This window comes from Oncorhynchus clarkii, chromosome 3 (assembly GCF_045791955.1).
Source record: "Oncorhynchus clarkii lewisi isolate Uvic-CL-2024 chromosome 3, UVic_Ocla_1.0, whole genome shotgun sequence".
Taxonomy (NCBI): domain Eukaryota; kingdom Metazoa; phylum Chordata; class Actinopteri; order Salmoniformes; family Salmonidae; genus Oncorhynchus; species Oncorhynchus clarkii.
Window position 1 is genome coordinate 77,581,784 of NC_092149.1, and position 27,452 is coordinate 77,609,235.

A 27,452-nucleotide genomic window follows, 5' to 3' on the forward strand; every position below is an offset into this window, starting at 1 on the left:
ATCACACACACTCTACCTCCCATCACACACACTCTCCCTCCCATCACACACACTCTCCCTCCCCATCACACACACTCTCCCTCCCCATCACACACACATCCTCCCTCCCCATCACACAGACATCCCGACCAAGGATTCATGTGCGCTGTTGACCAGAGCTCTCTGCCTGTCTGCCTGCCTGCTCCCTGCCTGCCCTGGTCTGTCTCTCCCATTCTGGTACAGGTGCCATCGCCTCTTCTCTCTCTCTCCCCGGAGCTTTGCTCGTCTACATCATACGCATACATCGCTGACTTTTTTTCATCAGCGGTTGAACTATTTGATTAGTGACTTTTAGGGCCTTTATCAAACATGATGCTGTTTTTCATTTTGCTGGTGTCTACCCTTGGCTTTTACAATGTTGGCGATACATTTAGAGCCCGTTGCACTGTCAATTAGGAAATATATGATTGTTTCTCCCTCCCGTATTGTGGGAGACCCCACGCTTGCTCCGGAAATGCACACGAGAACTATGCACATTTCTCCCGACAATATGGTAGAAATGGGACTCTTGCTCTTACGTCAGGACTGTTCTCTTGGTACTGAACCATGTCTCTGGACTTCACACATCCCCTGTAATATGTGATGTTAAAGACTCTGGTGACTCTGGATTCTCCTTCAACTGCTGTCTGTCAATCCAAATGTTGTAACCCCCGATCTAGACTTGCCATTATCTTGCTGCTTCTGTTGTCTGGAAATGTCCAGTCTAATCCAGGTCCTGACATTCTTACCCCTGCTGAATTAAGTAGTCAGAGCGGCCTGAAGTTTTTGCATATGAATGTAAGAAGTCTCCTGCCGAAGCTTGATTTTGTGAATATATGGATAAAATCTGCCGACTCGGATGTATTTATGCTTTCTGAAACCTGGCTTAAAAAAATCTATTACAGACACAAATATTGGCATAAATGGTTACAATGTTTTTGGTACAGATGGTAAATCTAAGGGTGGTGGTGTTGCTGTATACATAAAATACAAGTTCTCTATGGTCGTTCTGACTTCTGTTACTAAACCTCAGCAATTTGAATATCTGTCTCTGAACCTAAACCTCGGCTCATCTTTAGATATTGTTGTATCTTGTTGTTATAGACCATCTGCTACTGTTGGCTCATCTTTAGGTATTGTTGTATCTTGCTGTTATAGACCATCTGCTACTGTTGGCTCATATTTAGGTATTGTTGTATCTTGCTGTTATAGACCATCTGCTACTGTTGGCTCATCTTTAGGTATTGTTGTATCTTGTTGTTATAGACCATCTGCTACTGTTGGCTCATCTTTAGGTATTGTTGTATCTTGCTGTTATAGACCATCTGCTACTGTTGGCTCATCTTTAGGTATTGTTGTATCTTGCTGTTATAGACCATCTGCTACTGTTGGCTCATCTTTAGGTATTGTTGTATCTTGCTGTTATAGACCATCTGCTACTGTTGGCTCATCTTTAGGTATTGTTGTATCTTGTTGTGATAGACCATCTGCTACTGTTGGCTCATCTTTAGGTATTGTTGTATCTTGTTGTTATAGACCATCTGCTACTGTCGGCTCATCTTTAGGTATTGTTGTATCTTGTTGTGATAGACCATCTGCTACTGTTGGCTCTCTGGGTTGTATTTTCAGATTATCACAGCATGTCAACTCTGAGTTTGTCCTGATGGGTGATCTGAATCAGGACTGGATAACAGTAATACCTACAATCTCACTCAGATTGTCAACAGTGTAACTAGGTTGAATATAAAATATTCTCTGAAATCCTCTGATTGATTTGATCTTAACCAAAACTCCTCCTCGTTTTAATGCTTCTGGTATTTTTGCAAATAACATAAGTGATCACTGTGCTATTCCCTGTGTGAGAGATGGTAATATTCCTAAGAAATCTCCACGTGTCATTACGAAAAGAAACTGGAAGCGGTTTGATATTCAAGGTTTTCTACATGATGTATCTAACATTGAATGAAATAGAATGGAATTAATCCCTGATGTTGAACTAGCCTTTTCTTACTTCCACAACGCATTCCCCATCACACACACATCATCCTTGCCCATCACACACACATCCTCCTTGCCCATCACACACACTCTCCCCTACCTCCTTGTAGCAGAGTGCTGCAGAGGGCCTGAGGGGGGGTGCAGGACGCAGGCAGCTGAGGCTCCAGGGTTTGGGGGTGTTGGGGGGCTCCAGAGGCCCCCACATCATGGTGCTGTGTGGAGCCCCGTGTGATGAGGGGTGGGGCAGGGTGTGGTAGGCTGGGGCCACAGTCATCGCACGGCCCTCTGCATGACGGGATGGAGTCAAAGGGTGGGAGGGCAACTGATGGAGGGAGGAGAGGAGAGGAGAGGAGAGGAGAGGAGAGGAGAGGAGAGGAAAAGGAAAAGGAAGGAGAGGAAAAGGAAATGGAGAGGAAAATGAGAGAATGAGAGGAGAGAGAAGTTTTATGAAATTCATATGTATTTCCCAGAGCTTGGAGATTACACACATGACCAATTCACCCGAAGTGTGCATGCTTGTGTGTGTGTTACTGACCGTGTGGCAGGGGACCGTGAGGGGTTTGTGGCTGGGGGCGGTGGCTTGTCTAGTCTGACGGGTCAGATGGTCCACCCAGTCCTGCAGGTCCTGCTGACTGTTACACACCACCTGAAGACACTCAAATAGACGGCCTGGAAACAAACACACATTACACACATTATACACACATTACACACATTATACACACACACACATTATACACACAAATTATACACAAAACACACATTATACACAAAACATATAGCCTCCAACACTCTACTCAGCAAATTGGATGCAGTCTATCACAGTGCCATCTGTTTTGTCACCAAAGCCCCATATACTACCCACCACTGCGACCTGTATGCTCTCGTTGGCTGGCCCTCGCTTCATATTCGTTGCCAAACCCACTGGCTCCAGGTCATCTATAAGTCTTTGCTAGGTAAAGCTCTGCATTATCTCAGCTCACTGGTCACCATAACAACACCCACCTGTAGCACGCGCTCCAGCAGGTAGATCTCACTGGTCACCCCCAAAGCCAATTCATCCTTTGGCTGCCTTTTCTTCCAGTTCTCTGCTGCCAATGACTGGATTTTTTTTTTTAAATCACTGAAGTTGGAGACTCATATCTCCCTCTATAACATTAAGCATCAGCTGTCAGAGCAGCTTACCGATCACTGCACCTGTTCACAGACCATCTGTAAATAGCCCATCTGTAAATAGCCCATCTGTAAATAGCCCATCTGTAAATAGCCCATCTGTAAATAGCCCATCCAACTACCTCATCCCCATATTTGATTTAGTTTTTTCTGCTCTTTTGCACACCAGTATTTCAACTTGCATATCCTATCACTCCAGTGTTTAATTGCGATATTGTAATGACTTTGCCCCAACGGCCTATTTATTGCCTTACCTCTCTTATCCTACCTCATTTGTACATGCTGTATATAGATTTTTCTACTGTATTATTGATTGTATGTTTGTTTATTCCATGTGTAACTCTGTGTTGTTGTTTGTGTCGAACTGCTTTGCTTTATCTTGGCCAGGTCGCAGTTGTAAATGAGAACTTGTTCTCAACTGGCCTACCTGGTTAAATAAAGGTGAAATAAAAATAACACACACATCACACACACACACACACACATTATACACACATCACACACACACATTATACACAAAACACACATTATACACACATCACACACACACATTATACACAAAACACACATTATACACACATCACACACACACACACACACATTATACACAAAACACACATTATACACACATCACAAACACACATTATACACAAAACACACATTATACACACACATTATACACAAAACACACATACACACATCACACACACAGACATTATACACAAAACACACATTATACACAAAACACACATTATACACACACATTATACACAAAACACACATACACACATTATACACACACATTATACACAAAACACACATACACACATCACACACACAGACATTATACACAAAACACACATTATACACACATCACACATACACATTATACACAAAACACACATTATACACAAAACACCACAGTCGTCTTACCAGAAAGCTGAAAGGAGTTTTTGTGGGTCTCACTGTCCTCTAGCGGGGTCACAGTCATACCAGACAGTGGCATCTTCCCCTGTAGACAAGAAGCCATCATCACCATCTGACTCCACACTCAACATGGTGGTCCATCAACACCATCTGACTCCACACTAAACATGGTGGTCCATCAACACCATCTGACTCCACACTCAACATGGTGGTCCATCAACACCATCTGACTAAACATGGTGGTCCATCAACACCATCTGACTCCACACTCAACATGGTGGTCCATCAACACCATCTGACTAAACATGGTGGTCCATCAACACTATCTGACTCCACACTCAACATGGTGTTCCATCAACACCATCTGACTCCACACTCAACATGGTGGTCCATCAACACCATCTGACTAAACATGGTGGTCCATCAACACCATCTGACTAAACATGGTGGTCCATCAACACCATCTGACTAAACATGGTGGTCCATCAACACCATCTGACTAAACATGGTGGTCCATCAACACCATCTGACTAAACATGGTGGTCCATCAACACCATCTGACTCCACACTCAACATGGTGGTCCATCAACACCATCTGACTAAACATGGTGGTCCATCAACACCATCTGACTAAACATGGTGGTCCATCAACACCATCTGACTCAACATGGTGGTCCATCAACACCATCTGACTAAACATGGTGGTCCATCAACACCATCTGACTCCACACTCAACATGGTGGTCCATCAACACCATCTGACTCCACACTAAACATGTTGGTCCATCAACACCATCTGACTAAACATGGTGGTCCATCAACACCATCTGACTAAACATGGTGGTCCATCAACACCATCTGACTCAACATGGTGGTCCATCAACACCATCTGACTCCACACTAAACATGGTGGTCCATCAACACCATCTGACTAAACATGGTGGTCCATCAACACCATCTGACTCCACACTAAACATGGTGGTCCATCAACACCATCTGACTCAACATGGTGGTCCATCAACACCATCTGACTCCACACTAAACATGGTGGTCCATCAACACCATCTGACTCCACACTAAACATGGTGGTCCATCAACACCATCTGACTAAACATGGTGGTCCATCAACACTGGGTCTTAGTCACTAAGGAACGCTGTAGCAAAAATGTGTGTTTCTTATTGGACAAGTTCATGTAGTCCCTTCCGTGTTTCAGTCCAATTTCTTCCATTTGGTGCCAAATGAACATGACCCTGGTAGTAGACTAGGGGGTTAGCGGTCAGGGGTCATACCTGGAATATAAAGCCACTCATCCTTGGAGTGGCTGACAGCATGAGGAGGACATGAGGGAAGAGCATGAGGTAACGCTCCCACTTCTCCTAGAGAGAGAGAAAGAGAGAGACAGAGAGAGAGAGAGAGAGATAAGACATGAGAGAGAGAGGTAAGAGGAGATAAAGGTAAGAGAAGAGTGAGAGAGAGAGAGAGGTAAGAGGAGAGAGAGAGAGGTAAGAGAAGAGCGAGAGGTAAGAGAAGAGAGACAGAGACAGAGACAGAGACAGAGAGAGAGAGAGAGAGAGAGAGAGAGAGGGAGAGAGGGAGAGGGAGAGAGAGAGAGAGGGAGAGAGAGAGAGAAAGGGAGAAACAGAGAGAGAGGGACAGGGAGAGAGAGGTAAAAGAAGAGAGAGAGAGGTAAGAGATGAGAGAGAGAGGTAAGAGGAGAGAGAGGTAAGATAAGTGAGAGAGGTAAGAGAAGAGAGAGAGAGAGGGAGAGAGAGAGAGATAAGAGAAGAGCGAGAGAGGTAAGAGAAGAGTGAGAGAGAGAGGGGTAAGAGAAGAGAGAGAGAGAGGTAAGAGAGAGAGAGAGAGAGAGAGGTAAGAGAGAGAGAGGTAAGAGAGAGAGAGAGGTAAGAGAAGAGAGAGAGAGAGAGAGAGAGAGAGAGAGAGGTAAGAGAAGAGAGAGAGAGAGAGGTAAGAGAGAGAAGCCACTGTTAATAGTGTTTTCCTCATCAGAAAATCATCAGTTATTATTCTAATGTTACTGTGAGGTTGTTGTTAGGTTTTCCTCTGACCTCTGCTCCTGGGCTGTTAACCAGAGCCTGACTCATGTAGAGAACAGAGCCCAGTGTTCTGATGTCCTCTCCCTCCCACAGCCTGATGGACTCAGTCACTATCTGCAGCTCCAGCTCCTTCCTCTTCCTCACCTCCTGGCACTGGGCCTGTCGCCACAGAAACACCATCAGCACCACACCATGGGTTGCCATGGGAACAGCATCAGCACCATGACCACAGAAACAATGTAACAATGTGCATCCATAGATACATAATGACTGTGTGTGTACAAGTGATACACACTGATATCATTACAGTATAATATGTTGACTCATGACTCGCACGTCACTGCTAATGGGGTAAACATGGAAACAAGAGGCCATGTTGGAGTGGGTGTGACTCACCGAGAGGCTGTTGAATGTTGTCATACACTTCTGGATGTCTGGCCGGTCGGGGTGACTCTCCTACAGTTACACACACACACACACACACACACACACACACACACACACACACACACACACACACACACACACACACACACACACACACACACACACACACATCATCAGTGATTGAGGTCATTCTATTACGAACACACACCTACACGTGTCACACACACACACACACACACACACACACACACACACACACCTACACGTGTCACACACACACACACACACACGTGTCACACACACACACACACACATCATCCGTGATTGAGGTCATTCTATTACACATACACACCTCCATGTGTCTCTCCAGTTCCTTCGTTAGTGTGGGGTATGTGTCCAGCCTCATGAAGGGTTTACTGAGACCTGTGGTCAGAGTCAGGATACCTGGATTACTGGCTCCTTTCCCCTCCATAAACTCCCCCAGCTCCTCACTGGATAGAGAGGGAGAGAGGAGGGAGATGAGGGAGAGAGGGGGGGAGAGGAGAGAGAGGGGAGGGAGAGGAGGGAGAGAGGGGGAGAGGAGGGAGAGAGTGGGGAGAGGAGAGAGAGAGGGGGCAGGAGAGAGAGAGGGGGAGAGGAGAGAGAGCGGGGGAGAGGAGAGAGAGAGGAGGGAGAGGAGAGAGAAAGGAGGGAGAGAGGGGGGCAGGAGAGAGGGGGAGAGGAGAGAGAGAGGAGGGAGAGAGGGGGGCAGGAGAGAGAGAGGGGGGAGAGTAGAGAGAGAGGGGGGAGAGGAGAGAGAGAGTGGGGAGAGGAGAGATAGAGAGAGAGGGGGAGGGGGGCAGGAGAAAGAGAGGGGAGAGGAGAGAGAGAGGGGGAGAGGAGAGAGAGGGGGGCAGGAGAGAGAGAGGGGGGAGAGGAGAGAGAGAGGGGGCAGGAGAGAGAGAGGGGGCAGGAGTGAGAGAGGGAGGGCAGGAGAGAGAGAGGGGGCAGGAGAAAGAGGGGGAGGGCAGGAGAGAGAGAGGGAGGGCAGGAGAGAGAGAGAGAGAGAGGGGGGGGGCAGGAGAGAGAGAGAGAGAGGGTAGGGAAAGGAGAGAGAGAGGGTAGGGAGAGGGGGAATAATTGAATTGACAGGTCTAATTATAGACCTAGTTATTGACCTAGTTATAGTTACCTAATTATAGACCTAATTATACACTAGTTGCTTGTGTAACAATACATCCTTGTTGTATAGTAGGGATGCTATGACATCAGGTTCATGCTGCATGGGGTCTAAGTTACCTGTGCTGGGTGAGCACGTTGACTGCCGAGGGGTGGTTGGAGCAGTAACCCACATAGAGAGCCTTCATCTGGGGCATGAGATTCAGGAAGAAGCTCCCTACCTTCTGCTGGCTCTCTGGAAGTCTACACATGGGAAAACACACACAAGATGTGTGTCTCTGTAGCACACCGATGACAAGCTGACTGAATTAAGGACCACTGTAGTACCACAACCAACCACTAGATATCCCTATATCCTTTATTTACCTCAAAGGGAAACTGCCTTGACATGTCCCAAGTAGCAGCAGGACAGATCTGATTGGATTAGACCAGCAGTGACAGGTTCTTTCTCTGATCCCTGTGATGCTGATTGGTGGAAAGGTAGGACTTACTTGGTGCACTCCTCCAGTGATTGGACGAGCATCTGCTGGAAGGTGCTGATCTCCTCCAGGTTCCCCAGGATCAGATACACATCTGTACTGCTCAGTCTGGAGAGAGAGGAGAGGGGAGGGGAGGGGGAGAGGAGGATGAGAGGGTGAAAGGAGAGGGGGAGAGAGCAGGAGTTTTGGAATGAGGCCAGTAGATCCAATCCAACCAGCGGCCATATGTCATCACATACACACACACACACACACACAGACAGACAGACAGACAGACAGACAGACAGACAGACAGACAGAGTAAGGTTGGTTAAATACAGCACTACTAGTGGACCTTACTTCTCTGTGCTCTGGAGAGATCGCAGGTAGTTAGTCAGAAGGCTCTGGAGGTCCTTGGAATATTCTGTCTCTGTTTCTAGAATGTTTTGCAGCACCTGGGGGGAGAAAGAGAGAGAGAGAGAGAGAAAGACAGACAGACAGACAGACAGACAGACAGAGAAAAAGAGAGAAAGAGAGAAAGAGAGAGAAGTGTGTCTTTGTAACTCTGAACACTTTCACTCCCTCTGACTCCTAACCCCTCACCCTTGTCCTCCCACTGGCCCAGGGCCTCTAAACAGTCTCTCTGAAAGGGAGATACTCCAGGACTAGACAGGTCAGAGAGTTACTCCTGGACTAGACAGGTCAGGGAGTTACTCCTGGAGTAGACAGGTCAGAGAGTTACTACTGGACTAAACAGGTCAGGGAGTTACTCCAGGACTAGACAGGTCAGGGAGTTACTCCTGGACTAGACAGGTCAGGGAGTTACTCCTGGACTAGACAGGTCAGGGAGTTACTCCTGGACTAGACAGGTCAGGGAGTTACTCCAGGACTAGACAGGTCAGGGAGTTACTCCAGGACTAGACAGGTCGTGGAGTTACTCCTGGACTAGAAAGGTCAGGGAGTTACACTGGACTAGACAGGTCAGGGAGTTACTCCAGGACTAGACAGGTCAGAGAGTTACTCCTGGACTAGACAGGCCAGGGAGTTACTCCTGGACTAGACAGGTCAGGGAATTACTCCTGCACTAGACAGGTCAGGGAGTTACTCCTGGACTAGACAGGTCAGGGAGTTAGTCCTGGACTAGACAGGTCAGGGAGTTACTCCAGGAGGAGACAGGTCAGGGAGTTACTCCTGGACTAGACAGGTCAGGAAGTTACTCCAGGACTAAGGTCAGAGAGTTACTACTGGACTAGACAGGTCAGGGAGTTACTACTGGACTAAGGTCAGGGAGTTACTACTGGACTAGACAGGTCAGGGAGTTACTCCTGGACTAGACAGGTCAGGGAGTTACTCCTGGACTAGACAGGTCAGGGAGTTACTCCTGGACTAGACAGGTCAGGGAGTTACTACTGGACTAGACAGGTCAGGGAGTTACTCCTGGACTAGACAGGTCAGGGAGTTACTCCAGGACTAGACAGGTCAGGGAGTTACTCCAGGACTAGACAGGTCAGGGAGTTACTCCAGGACTAGACAGGTCAGGGAGTTACTCCTGGACTAGACACGTCAGGGAGTTACTACTGGACTAGACAGGTCAGGGAGTTACTCCAGGACTAAGGTCAGAGAGTTACTACTAGACTAGACAGGTCCGGGAGTTACTACTGGACTAGACAGGTCAGGGAGTTACTCCTGGACTAGACAGGTCAGGGAGTTACTCCTGGACTAGACAGGTCACGGAGTTACTCCTGGACTAGACAGGTCAGGGAGTTACTCCTGGACTAGACAGGTCAGAGAGTTAGTCCAAGAGTAGAAAGGTCAGGGAGTTACTTGAAGACTAGACAGGTCAGTGAGTTACTCCAGGAGTAGACAGGTCAGAGAGTTGCTACTGGACTAAACAGGTCAGGGAGTTACTCCTGGACTAGACAGGTCAGGGAGTTACTCCTGGACTAGACAGGTCAGGGAGTTACTCCTGGACTAGACAGGTCAGGGAGTTACTCCTGGACTAGACAGGTCAGGGAGTTACTCCAGGACTAGACAGGTCATGGAGTTACTCCTGGACTAGACAGGTCAGGGAGTTACACTGGACTAGACAGGTCAGGGAGTTACTCCAGGACTAGACAGGTCAGGGAATTACTCCTGCACTAGACAGGTCAGGGAGTTACTCCTGGACTAGACAGGTCAGGGAGTTAGTCCTGGACTAGACAGGTCAGGGAGTTACTCCAGGACTAGACAGGTCAGGGAGTTACTCCAGGACTAGACAAGTCAGGGAGTTACTCCAGGACTAGACAGGTCAGGGAGTTACTCCTGGACTAGACAGGTCAGGGAGTTACTCCAGGACTAAGGTCAGAGAGTTACTACTGGACTAGACAGGTCAGGGAGTTACTACTGGACTAAGGTCAGGGAGTTACTACTGGACTAGACAGGTCAGGGAGTTACTCCTGGACTAGACAGGTCAGGGAGTTACTCCTGGACTAGACAGGTCAGGAAGTTACTACTGGACTAGACAGGTCAGGGAGTTACTCCTGGACTAGACAGGTCAGGGAGTTACTCCAGGACTAGACAGGTCAGGGAGTTACTCCAGGACTAGACAGGTCAGGGAGTTACTCCTGGACTAGACAGGTCAGGGAGTTACTACTGGACTAGACAGGTCAGGGAGTTACTCCAGGACTAAGGTCAGAGAGTTACTACTGGACTAGACAGGTCAGGGAGTTACTACTGGACTAGACAGGTCAGGGAGTTACTCCTGGACTTGACGGGTCAGGGAGTTACTCCAGGACTAGACAGATCAGGGAGTTACTCCAGGACTAGACAGGTCAGGGAGTTACTCCAGGACTAGACAGGTCAGGGAGTTACTACTGGACTAGACAGGTCAGGGAGTTACTCCTGGACTAGACAGGTCAGGGAGTTACTCCTGGTTTAGACAGGTCAGGGAGTTACTCCTGGACTAGACAGGTCAGGGAGTTACTCCAGGACTAGACAGGTCAGGGAGTTACTCCAGGACTAGACAGGTCATGGAGTTACTCCTGGACTAGACAGGTCAGGGAGTTACACTGGACTAGACAGGTCAGGGAGTTACTCCAGGACTAGACAGGTCAGGGAGTTACTCCTGGACAAGACAGGCCAGGTAGTTACTCCTGGACTAGACAGGTCAGGGAATTACTCCTGCACTAGACAGGTCAGGGAGTTACTCCTGGACTAGACAGGTCAGGGAGTTAGTCCTGGACTAGACAGGTCAGGGAGTTACTCCAGGATTAGACAGGTCAGGGAGTTACTCCAGGACTAGACAGGTCAGGGAGTTACTCCAGGACTAGACAGGTCAGGGAGTTACTCCTGGACTAGACAGGTCAGGAAGTTACTCCAGGACTAAGGTCAGAGAGTTACTACTGGACTAGACAGGTCAGGGAGTTACTACTGGACTAAGGTCAGGGAGTTACTACTGGACTAGACAGGTCAGGGAGTTACTCCTGGACTAGACAGGTCAGGGAGTTACTCCTGGACTAGACAGGTCAGGGAGTTACTACTGGACTAGACAGGTCAGGGAGTTACTCCTGGACTAGACAGGTCAGGGAGTTACTCCAGGACTAGACAGGTCAGGGAGTTACTCCAGGACTAGACAGGTCAGGGAGTTACTCCAGGACTAGACAGGTCAGGGAGTTACTCCTGGACTAGACACGTCAGGGAGTTACTACTGGACTAGACAGGTCAGGGAGTTACTCCAGGACTAAGGTCAGAGAGTTACTACTGGACTAGACAGGTCAGGGAGTTACTACTGGACTAGACAGGTTAGGGAGTTACTCTTGGACTAGACAGGTCATGGAGTTACTCCTGGACTAGACAGGTCACGGAGTTACTCCTGGACTAGACAGGTCAGGGAGTTACTCCTGGACTAGACAGGTCAGAGAGGTACTCCAAGAGTAGAAAGGTCAGGGAGTTACTTGAAGACTAGACAGGTCAGTGAGTTACTCCAGGAGTAGACAGGTCAGAGAGTTACTACTGGACTAAACAGGTCAGGGAGTTACTCCAGGACTAGACAGGTCAGGGAGTTACTCCTGGACTAGACAGGTCAGGGAGTTACTCCTGGACTAGACAGGTCAGGGAGTTACTCCTGGACTAGACAGGTCAGGGAGTTACTCCAGGACTAGACAGGTCAGGGAGTTACTCCAGGACTAGACAGGTCATGGAGTTACTCCTGGACTAGACAGGTCAGGGAGTTACACTGGACTAGACAGGTCAGGGAGTTACTCCAGGACTAGACAGGTCAGGGAGTTACTCCTGGACTAGACAGGCCAGGGAGTTACTCCTGGACTAGACAGGTCAGGGAATTACTCCTGCACTAGACAGGTCAGGGAGTTACTCCTGGACTAGACAGGTCAGGGAGTTAGTCCTGGACTAGACAGGTCAGGGAGTTACTCCAGGACTAGACAGGTCAGGGAGTTACTCCAGGACTAAAAAGAGAGGTGTAGTGTACAGAGGATAAATAGAGAGGTGTAGTGTACAGAGAAATAGAGAGGTGTAGTGTAGAGAGGATAAATAGAGAAGTGTAGTGTAGAGAGGATAAATAGAGAGGTGTAGTGTACAGAGAAATAGAGAGGTGTAGTGTAGAGAGGATAAATAGAGAGGTGTAGTGTACAGAGGATAAAGAGAGAGGTGTAGTGTAGAGAGGAGAAAAGAGAGGTGTAGTGTACAGAGGATAAATAGAGAGGTGTAGTGTACAGAGAAATAGAAAGGTGTAGTGTACAGAGGATAAATAGAGAGGTGTAGTGTAGAGAGGAGAAAAAGAGAGGTGTAGTGTACAGAGGATAAATAGAGAGGTGTAGTGTACAGAGAAATAGAGAGTTGTAGTGTACAGAGGATAAATAGAGAGGTGTAGTGTACAGAGGATAAATAGAGAGGTGTAGTGTACAGAGGATAAATAGAGAGGTGTAGTGTACAGATAAATAGAGAGGTGTAGTGTACAGAGGATAAATAGAGAGGCGTAGTGTACAGAGGATAAATAGAGAGGTGTAGTGTATAGAGGAGAAAAAGAGAGGTGTAGTGTACAGAGGATAAATAGAGAGGTGTAGTGTACAGAGAAAAAGAGAGGTGTAGTGTACAGAAGATAAATAGAGAGGTGTAGTGTACAGAGGATAAATAGAGAGGTGTAGTTTACAGAGGATAAATAGAGAGGTGTAGTGTAGAGAGGAGAAAAAGAGAGGTGTAGTGTACAGAGAAATAGAGAGGTGTAGTGTACAGAGGATAAATAGAGAGGTGTAGTGTACAGAGGATAAATAGAGAGGTGTAGTGTACAGAGGATAAATAGAGAGGCGTAGTGTATAGAGGAGAAATGGAAAGGTGTAGTGTACAGAGGATAAATAGAGAGGTGTAGTGTACAGAGGAGAAATAGAAAGGTGTAGTGTACAGAGGATAAATAGAGAGATGTAGTGTATAGAGGAGAAATAGAAAGGTGTAGTGTACAGAGGATAAATAGAGAGGTGTAGTGTACAGAGGATAAATAGAGAGGTGTAGTGTATAGAGGAGAAATAGAAAGGTGTAGTGTACAGAGGATAAATAGAAAGGTGGAGTGTACAGAGGATAAATAGAGAGGTGTAGTGTACAGAGGATAAATAGAGAGGTGTAGTGTACAGAGGATAAATAGAGAGGTGTAGTGTATAGAGGAGAAATAGAAAGGTGTAGTGTACAGAGGATAAATAGAAAGGTGTAGTGTACAGAGGATAAATAGAGAGGTGTAGTGTACAGAGGATAAATAGAGAGGTGGAGTGTACAGAGGATAAATAGAGAGGTGTAGTGTACAGAGGATAAATAGAGAGGTGTAGTGTACAGAGGATAAATAGAGAGGTGTAGTGTACAGAGGATAAATAGAGAGGTGTAGTGAACAGAGGATGAATAGAGAGGTGTAGTGTACAGAGGATAAATAGAGAGGTGTAGTGAACAGAGGATGAATAGAGAGGTGTAGTGTACAGAGGAGAAATAGAGAGGTGTAGTGTATAGACTCCCTCTCTCTCTAGTATACTACCGTAATTTCCGGACTATAAGCCGCTACTTTTTTCCCACGCTTTGAACCTCGCGGTTTATACAATGACGCGGCTAATTTATGGATTTTTCCCGCTTTCACAAGATTCATGCCGCCAAAAAACTGAGCACCGTCACATAATGTGACGTAAATCGAGCGCGCTCAAACTTCCCATCATTCTGATTACGGTAGTCATTTTGTCACCCTCATCATGGCAAAGACACGGAGAAATGCATCTGATGCAGCTTTCAAGTTGAAGGCGATCGATCTGGCTGTTGGAAAAGGAAATAGAGCTGCTGCACGGGAGCTTGGCGTTAATGAGTCGATGATAAGACGTTGGAAACAGCAGCGTGAGGAACTGACTCAGTGCAAAAATACAACAAAAGCTTTCAGAGGGAAGAAAAGCAGATGGCCCGAACTAGATAATGAGCTTGAAGACTGGGTCAACACACAGAGAGCAGACGGCAGAGGTGTTTCAACTGTGCAGATCCGACTGAAAGCCAAAACAATCGCCAACGCAATGAAGTTTGAGGATTTTAGAGGTGGACCATCGTGGTGTCTAAGATTTATGAGACGTAAAGGCCTGTCCATCAGGGTACGGACGAGTCTGTGTCAGCAGCTTCCTCCCGACTACGAGGAAAAAGTTTCAAACTTCCGCAAATTCACTGATGCAAAGATAGCGGAGCATTCAATCGGCCCGCACGACATAATAAATATGGATGAGGTTCCTCTGACGTTTGACTCTCACTGGGACTGTCAACAGGAAAGGCGAATCATCCGTCACGCTGAAAACCACTGGGCCTGAAAAAACGCACTTCACCTGTGTTCTGAGCTGCACGGCATCGGGAGAAAAGATTCCACCGATGTTGATTTTTAAACGCATGACGATGCCAAAAGAAACATTTCCGAGAGGAATTGTTGTGAAAGTCAACAAGAAAGGATGGATGACGGAAGGCCTAATGCATGAATGGCATACGGAGTGTTACGGCAAGCGACCGGGAGGATTCTTTCACAAGAACAAGGCATTGCTCGTGTTGGACAGCATGAGGGCCCACATAACAGATTCTGTGAAAGAAGCCATCAAGAGGACAAACTCAATTCCAGCTGGGATTCCTGGGGGCACAACAAAGTATTTGCAGCCACTGGACATCAGTGTAAATCGTGCATTTAAGGTGGCGCTCCGTGTTCAGTGGGAGGCTTGGATGACAAGTGGGGAGAAATCCTTCACTAAAACGGGCCGCATGCGAAGAGCAACTTATGGTCAAGTCTGCCAGTGGGTCCTGACAGCGTGGAGCATTGTCAAAAAATCCACTATCATCAACAGGTTTGGAAAGGCTGGACTGCTGCGTGTTGAAGGGGCAGCATGAGCTCAGCGGGGAATTTGCCTCCGGATGAAAGTGACGAGAGAGCGACAATGAAAACGATCCAACATCGGATGAAGCAATTCTGAGGCTATTCAACTCCGATCTCCTTCAGTGGTTTCAGTGCACAGGAGGAGGAAGATAGTGACCAATGACTTTCTTGGTAGGCTACTGTTTACTGCTATTTTTAAAATTTTTGTTACAAGCCGTGTTACGTTAAAGCCTATTTATTTTTGTAACAAGCCGTGTTTCGTTTAAAAGCCTATTTATTTTTGTTACAAGCCATGTTTCGTTTAAAAGCCTATTTATTTTTGTTACAAGCCGTGTTTCGTTTAAAAGCCTATTTTTTATTTTTGTTACAAGCCGTGTTTCGTTTAAAGGCTGTATAAAGTTAATTTGTTTCAATGTACCGGTAGGCACCTGCGGCTTATAGACATGTGCGGCTTATTTATGTACAAAATACATATATTTTTTTAATTCAGTGGGTGCGGCTTATATTCAGGTGCGCTTAATAGTCCAGGAATTACGGTATGTATTTCCGTGTTCTTTTATCTCCATAACCCAGAGCATGGACAGACATTAAAATGTCAGGGAAACACACACATACAGAGAACTAGGTGGAGCTACAGCATTAAGAGTAATGTCCATCGAGCCAGAAGGAAAGAGAGACATGATGACCAGGTCATACCAGGTTGTAGTAGGTCTTGCTGATGGCTGTAGTGTCAAAGCCTTTTGGAGGACTCTTCAGGGTCCCAGATTTGGGAGACACTTGTTTGTCTGAGAGGGAGAGGGGGAGAAAGAGAGAGAGTAGAGAGAGAGAGAAAGGGAGAAATGAGTTATCCCTCCACATCAGACCTTTTATTTCTGATACTATGTGAGGTCCAGTTGCAGGAATACAGACAGGACACCTACCACAGCCTTTAATTTCACGGACATAGTTGCTAGGGAACCAGCCGGTCTTGCCGTTGAGGTTCCCCTCCCACCAGCCACCCTCCTCCTGGCGTGTCACGTTGATGACATCACTCTTGTTGAAGGACAGCTCGTCCTCATTGGTCTGCTCAAAGTTGAAGCGAGCCTTGACCAATAGCTGCGTCCGGCTGCCCTCAGACATGTCCTATAGGGGAGGTAAGGAGGGGAGGAGAGGGGTAGAAAGGGGAGGAGGAGGAGGTAGAGAGGGGAGGAGGGGAGAGGGGTAGAGAGGGGCGGAGGAGGTAGAGAGGGGAGGAGGGGAAAGGGGTAGAGAGGGGAGGAGGAGGAGGTAGGGAGGGGAGGAGAGGGGTAGAGAGGGGATGAGGAGGAGGTAGAGAGGGGAGGAGGAGGTAGAGAGGGGAGGAAGAGGTAGAGAGGGGAGGAGGGGAAAGGGGTAGAGAGGGGAGGAGGAGGAGGTAGGGAGGGAGGGGAGGAGAGGGGTAGAGAGGGGAGGAGGAGGAGGTAGAGAGGGGAGGAGGAGGTAGAGGGGAGGAGGAGAGAGGGGAGGAAAGCGGAGGAGGAGGTAGAGAGAGGAGGAGGAGAGAGGGTAAAGAGGGGAGGTAGAGAGGGGAGGAGGAGGTAGAGAGGGGAGGAGGGGAGAGGGGAGGAAAGGGGAGGAGGAGGTAGAGAGAGGGGCAGGAGAGAGGGTAGAGAGGGGAGGACGAGGTAGAGAGGGGAGGACGAGGTAGAGAGGGGAGGACGGGAGAGGGTAGAGAGGGGAGGAGAGGGGAGGGGGAGGTAGAGAGGGGAGGAAAGGGGAGGGGAGGAGGAGGTAGAGAGGGGAGGAGGAGAGAGGGTAGAGAGGGGAGGAGGAGGTAGAGAGGTGAGGAGAGGGGAGGACGAGGTAGAGAGGGGAGGAGAGGGGAGGAGGAGGTAGAGAGGGGAGGAAAGGGGGGGGAGGAGGTAGAGAGGGGAGGAGAGGGGAGGACGAGGTAGAGAGGGGAGGAGAGGGGAGGAGGAGGTAGAGAGGGGAGGAAAGGGGAGGAGGAGGTAGAGAGGGGAGGAGGAGGTAGAGAGGGGAGGAGGGGTATAGAGGGGAGGAGGGTGGAATGTAAAGAGGTACAGAGAAGAGGACAGATGGAGATGGAGATATAGAGAGTGGAATGAGAGGTAGGGAGGGGGAGGTGAGGAAAGGACAGAGGGATGAGGAGGCAGAGACGAGAGGGGGAGGTAGAGAAGGGAGGAGAGGTATGGTATTGGGAAGAGAGTAAGAAAGGGAGGACCTGAAGCTTCAGTAAGGCCTGAAGAAGGGCCTGAATCCTGAAGATTAGCCCACACAAATCTCCATTTGACATACATACAGTGGGGAGAACAAGTATTTGATACACTACCGATTCTGCAGGTTTTCCTACTTACAAAGCATGTAGAGGTCTGTAATTTTTATCATAGGTACACTTCAACTGTGAGAGACGGAATCTAAAACAAAAATCCAGAAAATCACATTGTATGATTTTTAAGTAATTAATTTGCATTTTATTGCATGACATAAGTATTTGATCACCTACCAACCAGTAAGAATTCTGGCTCTCACAGACCTGCTAGTTTTTCTTTAAGAAGCCCTCCTGTTCTCCACTCATTACCTATATTAACTGCACCTGTTTGAACTCGTTACCTGTATAAAAGACACCTGTCCACACACTCAATCAAACAGACACCAACCTCTCCACAATGGCCAAGACCAGAGAGCTGTGTAAGGACATCAGGGATACAATTGTAGACCTGCACAAGGCTGGGATGGGCTACAGGACAATAGGCAAGCAGCTTGGTGAGAGGGCAACAACTGTTGGCGCAATTATTAGAAAATGGAAGAAGTTCAAGATGACGGTCAATCACCCTCGGTCTGGGGCTCCATGCAAGATCTCACCTCGTGGGGCATCAATGATCATGAGGAAGGTGAGGGATCAGCCCAGAACTACACGGCAGGACCTGGTCAATGACCTGAAGAGAGCTGGGACCACAGTCTCAAAGAAAACCATTAGTAACACACTACGCCGTCATGGATTAAAATCCTGCAGCGTACGCAAGGTCCCCCTGCTCAAGCCAGCGCATGTCCAGGCCCATCTGAAGTTTGCCAATGACCATCTGTATGATCCAGAGGAATGGGAGAAGGTCATGTGGTCTGATGAGACAAACAGAGCTTTAGAAAATAGAACTCCACTCGCCGTGTTTGGAGGAAGAAGAAGGATGAGTACAACCCCAGAACACCATCCCAACCGTGAAGCATGGAGGTGGAAACATCATTCTTTGGGGATGCTTTTCTGCAAAGGGGACATGACGACTGCACTGTATTGAGGGGAGGATGGATGGGGCCATGTATCGCGAGATCTTGGCCAACAACCTCCTTCCCTCAGTAAGAGCCGTGAAGATGGGTCGTGGCTGGGTCTTCCAGCATGACAACCCGAAACACACAGCCAGGGCAACTAAGGAGTGGCTCCGTAAGAAGCATCTCAAGGTCCTGGAGTGGCCTAGCCAGTCTCCAGACCTGAACCCAATAGAAAATCTTTGGAGGAATCTAAAAGTCCATATTGCCCAGCGACAGCCCCGAAACCTGAAGGATCTGGAGAAGGTCTGTATGGAGGAGTGGGCCAAAATCCCTGCTGCATTGTGTGCAAACCTGGTCAAGAACTACAGGAAACGTATTATCTCAGTAATTGCAAACAAAGGTTTCTGTATCAAATATTAAGTTCCACTTTTCTGATGTATCAAATACTTATGTCATGCAATAAAATGCTAATGAATGACTTAAAAATCATACAATGTGATTTTCTGGATTTTTGTTTTAGATTCTGACTCTCACTGTTGAAGTGTACCTATGATAAAAATTACAGACCTCTACATGCTTTGTAAGTAGGAAAACCTGCAAAATCGGCAGTGCATCAAATACTTGTTCTCCCCACTGTACCTTTTAGAAGTTGGGTACTAAGGCCAGGGTGTGTGTGTGTGTGTGTGTGTGTGTGTGTGTGTGTGTGTGTTTGTGTGTGTGGTGTGTGCGTGTCTCACCAGGCTGTGGTTCTGAAGCAGCTTGGAGGATCGGCCCAATAATGACTGGGAGGCCAGAGACTCAAACGACTTGATCCGATGGTCCGCCGAGTGACGGGTACACACACTGTCCACTCCAATGTCTAGGGATAACACACACACACACTGTCCACTCCAATGTCTAGGGATAACACACACACACACTGTCCACTCCAATGTCTAGGGATAACACACACACACACACACACTGTCCACTCCAATGTCTAGGGATAACACACACACACACACACACTGTCCACTCCAATGTCTAGGGATAACACACACACACACACACTGTCCACTCCAATGTCTAGGGATAACACACACACACACTGTCCACTCCAATGTCTAGGGATAACACACACACACTGTCCACTCCAATGTCTAGGGATAACACACACACACAGTCCACTCCAATGTCTAGGGATAACACACACACACACTGTCCACTCCACTGTCTAGGGATAACACACACACACACACACACTGTCCACTACAATGTCTAGGGATAACACACACACACACACTGTCCACTCCAATGTCTAGGGATAACACACCCACACACACAATGTCCACTCCAATGTCTAGGGATAACACACACACACACTGTCCACTCCAATGTCTAGGGATAATACACACACACACACACACACACACTGTCCACTCCAATGTCTAGGGATAACACACACACACACTGTCCACTCCAATGTCTAGGGATAACACACACACACACACACACTGTCCACTCCAATGTCTAGGGATAACACGCACACACACTGTCCACTCCAATGTCTAGGGATAACACACACACACACTGTCCACTCCAATGTCTAGGGATAACACACACACACACACACACACTGTCCACACCAATGTCTAGGGATAACACACACACACTGTCCACTCCAATGTCTAGGGATAACACACACACACACACACACACACTGTCCACTCCAATGTCTAGGGATAACACACACACACACACACTGTCCACTCCAATGTCTAGGGATAACACACACACACACACACTGTCCACTCCAATGTCTAGGGATAACACACACACACACACACTGTCCACTCCAATGTCTAGGGATAACACACACACACACACACTGTCCACTCCAATGTCTAGGGATAACACACACACACACACTGTCCACTCCAATGTCTAGGGATAACACACACACACACACACACACTGTCCACTCCAATGTCTAGGGATAACACACACACATACTGTCCACTCCAATGTCTAGGGATAACACACACACACACTGTCCACTCCAATGTCTAGGGATAACACACACACACACACTGTCCACTCCACTGTCTAGGGATAACACACACACACTGTCCACTCCAATGTCTAGGGATAACACACACACACACACGCTGTCCACTCCACTGTCTAGGGATAACACACACACACTGTCCACTCCAATGTCTAGGGATAACACACACACACACTGTCCACTCCAATGTCTAGGGATAACACACACACACTGTCCACTCCAATGTCTAGGGATAACACACACACACAGTCCACTCCAATGTCTAGGGATAACACACACACACACTGTCCACTCCACTGTCTAGGGATAACACACACACACACACACACACTGTCCACTACAATGTCTAGGGATAACACACACACACACACTGTCCACTCCAATGTCTAGGGATAACACACACACACACACAATGTCCACTCCAATGTCTAGGGATAACACACACACACACACACACTGTCCACTCCAATGTCTAGGGATAACACACACACATACTGTCCACTCCAATGTCTAGGGATAACACACACACACACACTGTCCACTCCAATGTCTAGGGATAACACACACACACACACTGTCCACTCCAATGTCTAGGGATAACACACACACACACACTGTCCACTCCAATGTCTAGGGATAACACACACACACACACACACTGTCCACTCCAATGTCTAGGGATAACACACACACATACTGTCCACTCCAATGTCTAGGGATAACACACACACACACACTGTCCACTCCAATGTCTAGGGATAACACACACACACACACTGTCCACTCCACTGTCTAGGGATAACACACACACACTGTCCACTCCAATGTCTAGGGATAACACACACACACACACACACGCTGTCCACTCCACTGTCTAGGGATAACACACACACACTGTCCACTCCAATGTCTAGGGAACACACACACACACACAAACACACACACACACACATTTAAAAAAAATATATATATTTATTTGTAATAATGACAATTACAACAATACTGAATGAACACTTATTTTAACTTAATATAATACATCAATCAAATCAAATTAGCCTCAAATAAATAATGACATTTTGGTTTAAATAATGCAAAAACAAAGTGTTGGAGAAGAAAGTAAAAGTGCAATATGTGCCATGTAAAAAAGCTAACGTTTAAGTTCCTTGCTCAGAACATGAGACCATATGAAAGCTGGTGGTTCCTTTTAACCACTTGAAACTAGGGGGCACTATTTTCATTTTTGGAAAAATAACGTTCCCAAAGTAAACAGGCTATTTTGTCAGGACAAGATGCTAGAATATGCATATAATTGACAGCTTAGGATAGAAAACACTCTAAAGTTTCCAAAACTGTAAAAATATTGTCTGTGAGTATAACAGAACTGATATTGCAGGCGAAAGCCTGAGAAAAATCCAATCAGGAAGGGACTCTTATTTAGAAAGCTCTGCGTTCCTATGCATCCCTATTGAGCAGTGAATGAGAGATATCAACCAGATTCCATTTTCTATGGCTTCCCTAATGTGTCTAGTGTCACAATACATAGTTTCAGGCTTTTATTTTGAAAAATGAGCCTGAACGACAACATTGCGTCAGTGGTCAGCTGGAGGCTCTCAGAGTGTTTTGTGCGTAAAAGACAAATGCGGCCATTGCGGCCACTCTTTCCTACTAAGAAGCCACCTGTCCCGGTTGATATATTATCGAATAGATATTTGAAAAACACCTTGAGGATTGATTATAAAAAACGTTTGCCATGTTTCTGTCGATATTATGGATCTAATTTGGAATATTTTTCGGCGTTGTCGTGACCGGTGGATTTCTCAACCAAACGTGAAGTACAAGTGTTTCGGCTATAAAAAATAATCTTTATGGGACAAAATGAACATTTGCTGTCTAACCGGGAGTCTCGTGAGTGAAAACATCCGAAGCTCATCAAAGGTAAACGATTTAATTTGATTGCTTTTCTGATTTTCGTGACCAAGCTGCCTGCTGCTAGCTAGGCATAATGCTATGCTAGGCTATCGATAAACTTACACAAATGCTTGTCTTGCTTTGGCTGTAAAGCATAATTTCAAAATCTGAGATGACAGGGTGATTAACAAAAGGCTAAGCTGTGTTTCAATATATTTCACTTGTGATTTCATGAATATGAATATTTTCTAGTAATATTTTTTGTCCGTTGCGTTATGCTAATTAGGGTCAGTTGATGACAATTCTCCCAGATCCGGGAGAGGGAGTTCCAAGATTAACATGAGTTTTTGGTTGTAGTTATTATAGGAATTATAGGACTATTTCTCTCTATACCATTTGTATTTCATTAACCTTTCGTTGTCTCTGTTCTTATAGGCACTTTAGTATTGCCAGTGTAACAGTATAGCTTCCGTCCCTCTCCTCGCTCCTCCCTGGGCTCGAACCAGGAACACATCGACAACAGCCACCCTCGAAGCATCGTTACCCATGCAGAGCAAGGGGAACAACCACTCCAAATCTCAGAGCGAATGACGTTTAAAATGCTATTAGCGTGCACCCCGCTAACTAGCTAGCTATTTCACATCGGTTACACCAGTCTAATCTCTGGGGTTGATAGGCTTTAAGTCATAAACAGCACTGTGCTTAAAGCATTGCGAAGAGCTGCTGGCAAAACGCACGAAAGTGCTGTTTGAATGAATGCTTACGAGCCTGTTGCTGCCTACCATCGCTCAGTGAGACTGCTCTATCAGATCATTGACTTAATTATAACATAATAACACACAGAAATACGAGCCTTCGGTCATTAATATGGTCGAATACGGAAACTATCATCTCGATAAACAAGACGTTTATTCTTTCAGTGAAATACGGAACCGTTCCGTATTTTATCTAACGGATGGCATCCCTAAGTCTAAATATTCCTGTTACATTGCACAACCTTCAATGTTATGTCATAATTACGTAAAATTCTGGCAAATTAGGTGGCCCAAACTGTTGCATATACACTGACTCTGCGTGCAATGAACGCAAGAGAAGTGACACAATTTCACCTGGTTGTCACGTTCTGACCTTAGTTCCTTTGTTATGTCTTTGTTTTAGGTTGGTCAGGGTGTGAGTTGGGGTGGGTAGTCTATGTTCTTTTTTCTATGTGTTTGTTGTCCCTGATTGAGAATCATACTTAGGTAGCCTTTTCCCACCTCTGATTTGTGGGTGATTGTTTTCTGTTTTGTGTCTTCACCAGACAGGACTGTTTCGTTGTCGTTTCGTTCTTTCACTTAGCTGTTTTGTTATTCTGTGTTCAGTTGATTTATTAAATATTAACATGGGCACATACCACACTGCGCATTGGTCCAATCTTGACTACTTCCTCAGATGATGAGGAGAAGCGTTACAGAATCACCCACCAACCAAGGACCAAGCAGCGTGTTATCGGGCAGCAGCGATCTCCGGGCTCATGGACATGGGAGGAGATTTTGGACGGAGAGGGACCCTGGGCACAGGCTGGGGAATATCGCCGCCCCAAGGCAGAGATGGAGGCTGCGAAAGCTGAGCGGCAGCGATATGAGGAGGCAGCACGGCAGCACGATAGGCACGAGAGGCAGCCCCCAATTTTTTGGGGGGGCGGCACACGGGGAGTGTGGCAGAGTCAGATTGGAGACCTGAGCCCACTCCTCGTGCTTACCGTAAGAAGCGCAGTACTGGTCAGGAACCGTGTTATGCGGTCAAGTACACGGTGTCGCCAGTACGCGCTCATAGTGGGCTATAGACCAGCTCCCCGCAAGTGCCAAGTGAGAGTGGGCCCCAGATATTCCCCAGCCTGTGCCCAGGGTCCTTTTCCATCCAAAATCTCCTCCCATGTCCATGAGCCCGGAGATCGCTGCCAGGGCGTGTTGTGCCGGCCCAGCGTGTTTGGTCTACGGTACGCCGTTTTGGCCCAGGGTATCCTGCGCCGGCTCTGCGTGCTGTGTCTCCGAGGCGCTGGGAGGGTGCAGTGCATTCTATGCCTGTGCTCCGACCTTGCCGGGCAAATGTGGGTATTGAGCCTAAGGGAGAGGTGCGAGTGGTATGCACCAGATCTCCAGTGCTCACCCACAGCCCGGTTCAACCTGTGCCTTCACTCTGGATGGTCCGGGCTAAAATGATGATCCAGCCGGGAGGAGTGGTGCCAAGGCTGCGCACCAGGGCTCCAGTGCTCCCCCACAGCCCGGTCCATCCGGTGCCTCCTCCAAGCACCAGGCCTCCTGTAGGTCTCCCCAGCCTGGTGGGTCCTGTGGCACCCCCACGCACCAGGCTGTCTCTCCGTCTCCTCCCTCCAGAGCCGCCCACCAGTCAAGAGCTGCCAGAGCCGCAAGTCAGTCAGGAGCCACATTGGAGCAACAACAGTCCTTTTTCACGAATACGCACCGCATCGATTATATGCAACGCAGGACACGCTAGATAAACTAGTAATATCATCAACCATGTGTAGTTAACTAGTGATTATGATTGATTGATTGATTGTTTTTTATAAGATACGTTTAATGCTAGCTAGCAACTTACCTTGACTTACTGCAGGCTCCTCGTGGAGTTCAATGTAAAGCAGGTGGTTAGAGCGTTGGACTCGTTAACTGTAAGGTTGAAAGATTTAATCCCCGAGCTGACAAGGTAAAAATATGTTGTTCTGCCCCTCATCAAGGCAGTTAACCCACCTTTCCTAGGCCGTCATTGAAAATAAGAATGTGTTCTTAACTTAAAACCCATTTCCCCAAATACTGGAGCACATTGCCTGCCAAGCCCACCAATAAAGTCACTAACACAGCAGTTAGGACAATAACCCAGCAGCATACAGACAGCTCTCTTCACAAATGACTGTCAACTACTGTCAAGGGTAGTGTGTACTGAGGAAAGTGGCAGGCGAGCCCAAGAAGAGGTAGTTGACTGGAGTTGATAGATTGGAGTTACTGGGCCTGTGGAGTGATTGTGAATACTGTAGTTTTATTTTCTCCCTGTGCATCATTCTCACCATTTCCCTCCCTCCCTCCATCTCTACCTCCCTCCCTCCCTCCTTCCATCTCTACCTCCATCCCTCCATCTCTGCCTCCATCCCTCTATCTCTACCTCCCTCCCTCCATCTCTACCTCTCTCCCTCCATCTCTCCCTCTAGCTCCATCTCTCTCATCCTCCCTCCATCTCTCCCTCTAGCTCCATCTCTTCCATCCTCCCTCCATTTCTCCCTCTAGCTCCATCTCTCCCATCCTCCCTCCATCTCTCCCTCTAGCTCCATCTCTCCCATCCTCCCTCCATCTCTCCCTCTAGCTCCATCTCTCCCATCCTCCCTCCATCTCTCCCTCTAGCTCCATCTCTCCCATCCTCCCTCCATCTCTCCCTCTAGCTCCATCTCTCCCATCCTCCCTCCGTCTCTCCCTCTAGCTCCATCTCTCCCATCCTCCCTCCATCTCTCCCTCTAGCTCCATCTCTTCCATCCTCCGTCTCTCTCTCTAGCTCCATCTCTCCCATCCTCCCTCCATCTCTCCCTCTAGCTCCATCTCTTCCATCCTCCCTCCGTCTCTCCCTCTAGCTCCATCTCTTCCATCCTCCCTCCATCTCTCCCTCTAGCTCCATCTCTCCCATCCTCCCTCCGTCTCTCCCTCTAGCTCCATCTCTTCCATCCTCCCTCCATCTCTCCCTCTAGCTCCATCTCTCCCATCCTCCCTCCATCTCTCCCTCTAGCTCCATCTCTTCCATCCTCCCTCCATCTCTCCCTCTAGCTCCATCTCTTCCATCCTCCCTCCGTCTCCATCTCATACAGAGGTTTAGGACATGCAGAAAAAAGTGAAAGTGAGATCACATAAAAAGTGACATCACAATGTGATCTATGCTCCAAAGTTGTTCATGAAACAACATGTTGAGCGTTAGGGTTTAATAAGAACTGGAAGCCTAAGGACTAGATTCTCCGTGGCCCTTCCTTCCTGCCTTACGGAAGGCAATCCCAGACCTGACATGGTAGATGAAGGCAGGGTCCCACTACATGGCTTTCACTTATCCAGAATATCACATCAGATCAGTGACCACTCCAAGGGAGAGAGGAAGTTCCTCTCCTCCTACTCTCATCTCCTCTCCTCCTCCTCCTCTCCTCCCATCCTCCTACTCTCATCTCCTCTCCTTCTCCTACTCTCCTCCCATCCTCCTACTCTCATCTCTCCTCCCCTCCTACTCTCATCTCCTCTCCTCCCATCCTCCTATTCTCATCTCGTCTCCTCCTCCTACTCTCATCTCCTCTCCTCCTACTCTCATCTCCTCTCCTCCTACTGTCCTCCCATCCTCCTACTCTCATCTCTCCTCCTCTCCTCTCCTCTCCTCCTACTCTCATCTCCTCTCCTCCTACTCTCATCTCCTCTCCTCCTACTCTCATATCCTCCTACTCTCCTCCCATCCTCCTACTCTCATCTCCTCTCCTCCTACTCTCATCTCCTCCTCTCCTCCCATCCTCCTACTCTCATCTCCTCTCCTCCTACTCTCATCTCCTCTCCTTCTTCTACTCTCCTCCCATCCTCCTACTCTCATCTCCTCTTCTTCTACTTTCATCTCCTTCTACTCTCATCTCCTTCTCCACTCCTCCCACTCTCCTCCACTCCTCCCATCTCCTTCCCTACTCTCCTCCCCTCGCTTAAGCAGCTTATAGGGAA

The 27,452-nt window shown here is 47.6% G+C and overlaps 1 protein-coding gene across 1 annotated transcript in view; it reads right to left on the reverse strand.

The window, feature by feature from the left end:
* The window catches only part of LOC139406151 (rho guanine nucleotide exchange factor 7-like), a 46,661-nt gene extending 27,050 nt beyond the window's left edge, over positions 1 to 19,611 (reverse strand). Inside the window, exons 1-13 of the mRNA XM_071148636.1 lie at positions 19,511 to 19,611; positions 16,454 to 16,655; positions 16,230 to 16,318; positions 8,534 to 8,628; positions 8,207 to 8,302; positions 7,836 to 7,958; positions 6,910 to 7,048; positions 6,567 to 6,626; positions 6,183 to 6,329; positions 5,406 to 5,492; positions 4,123 to 4,201; positions 2,552 to 2,685; positions 2,117 to 2,338 (exon numbers count right to left, since the gene is read on the reverse strand). Coding sequence (XP_071004737.1) covers positions 2,117 to 2,338; positions 2,552 to 2,685; positions 4,123 to 4,201; positions 5,406 to 5,492; positions 6,183 to 6,329; positions 6,567 to 6,626; positions 6,910 to 7,048; positions 7,836 to 7,958; positions 8,207 to 8,302; positions 8,534 to 8,628; positions 16,230 to 16,318; positions 16,454 to 16,652 — 1,470 coding nt within the window. The 5' untranslated portion in view covers positions 16,653 to 16,655; positions 19,511 to 19,611. The remainder of the gene's footprint in view (positions 1 to 2,116; positions 2,339 to 2,551; positions 2,686 to 4,122; positions 4,202 to 5,405; positions 5,493 to 6,182; positions 6,330 to 6,566; positions 6,627 to 6,909; positions 7,049 to 7,835; positions 7,959 to 8,206; positions 8,303 to 8,533; positions 8,629 to 16,229; positions 16,319 to 16,453; positions 16,656 to 19,510) is intronic.
* Positions 19,612 to 27,452: the final 7,841 nt, after the last annotated feature.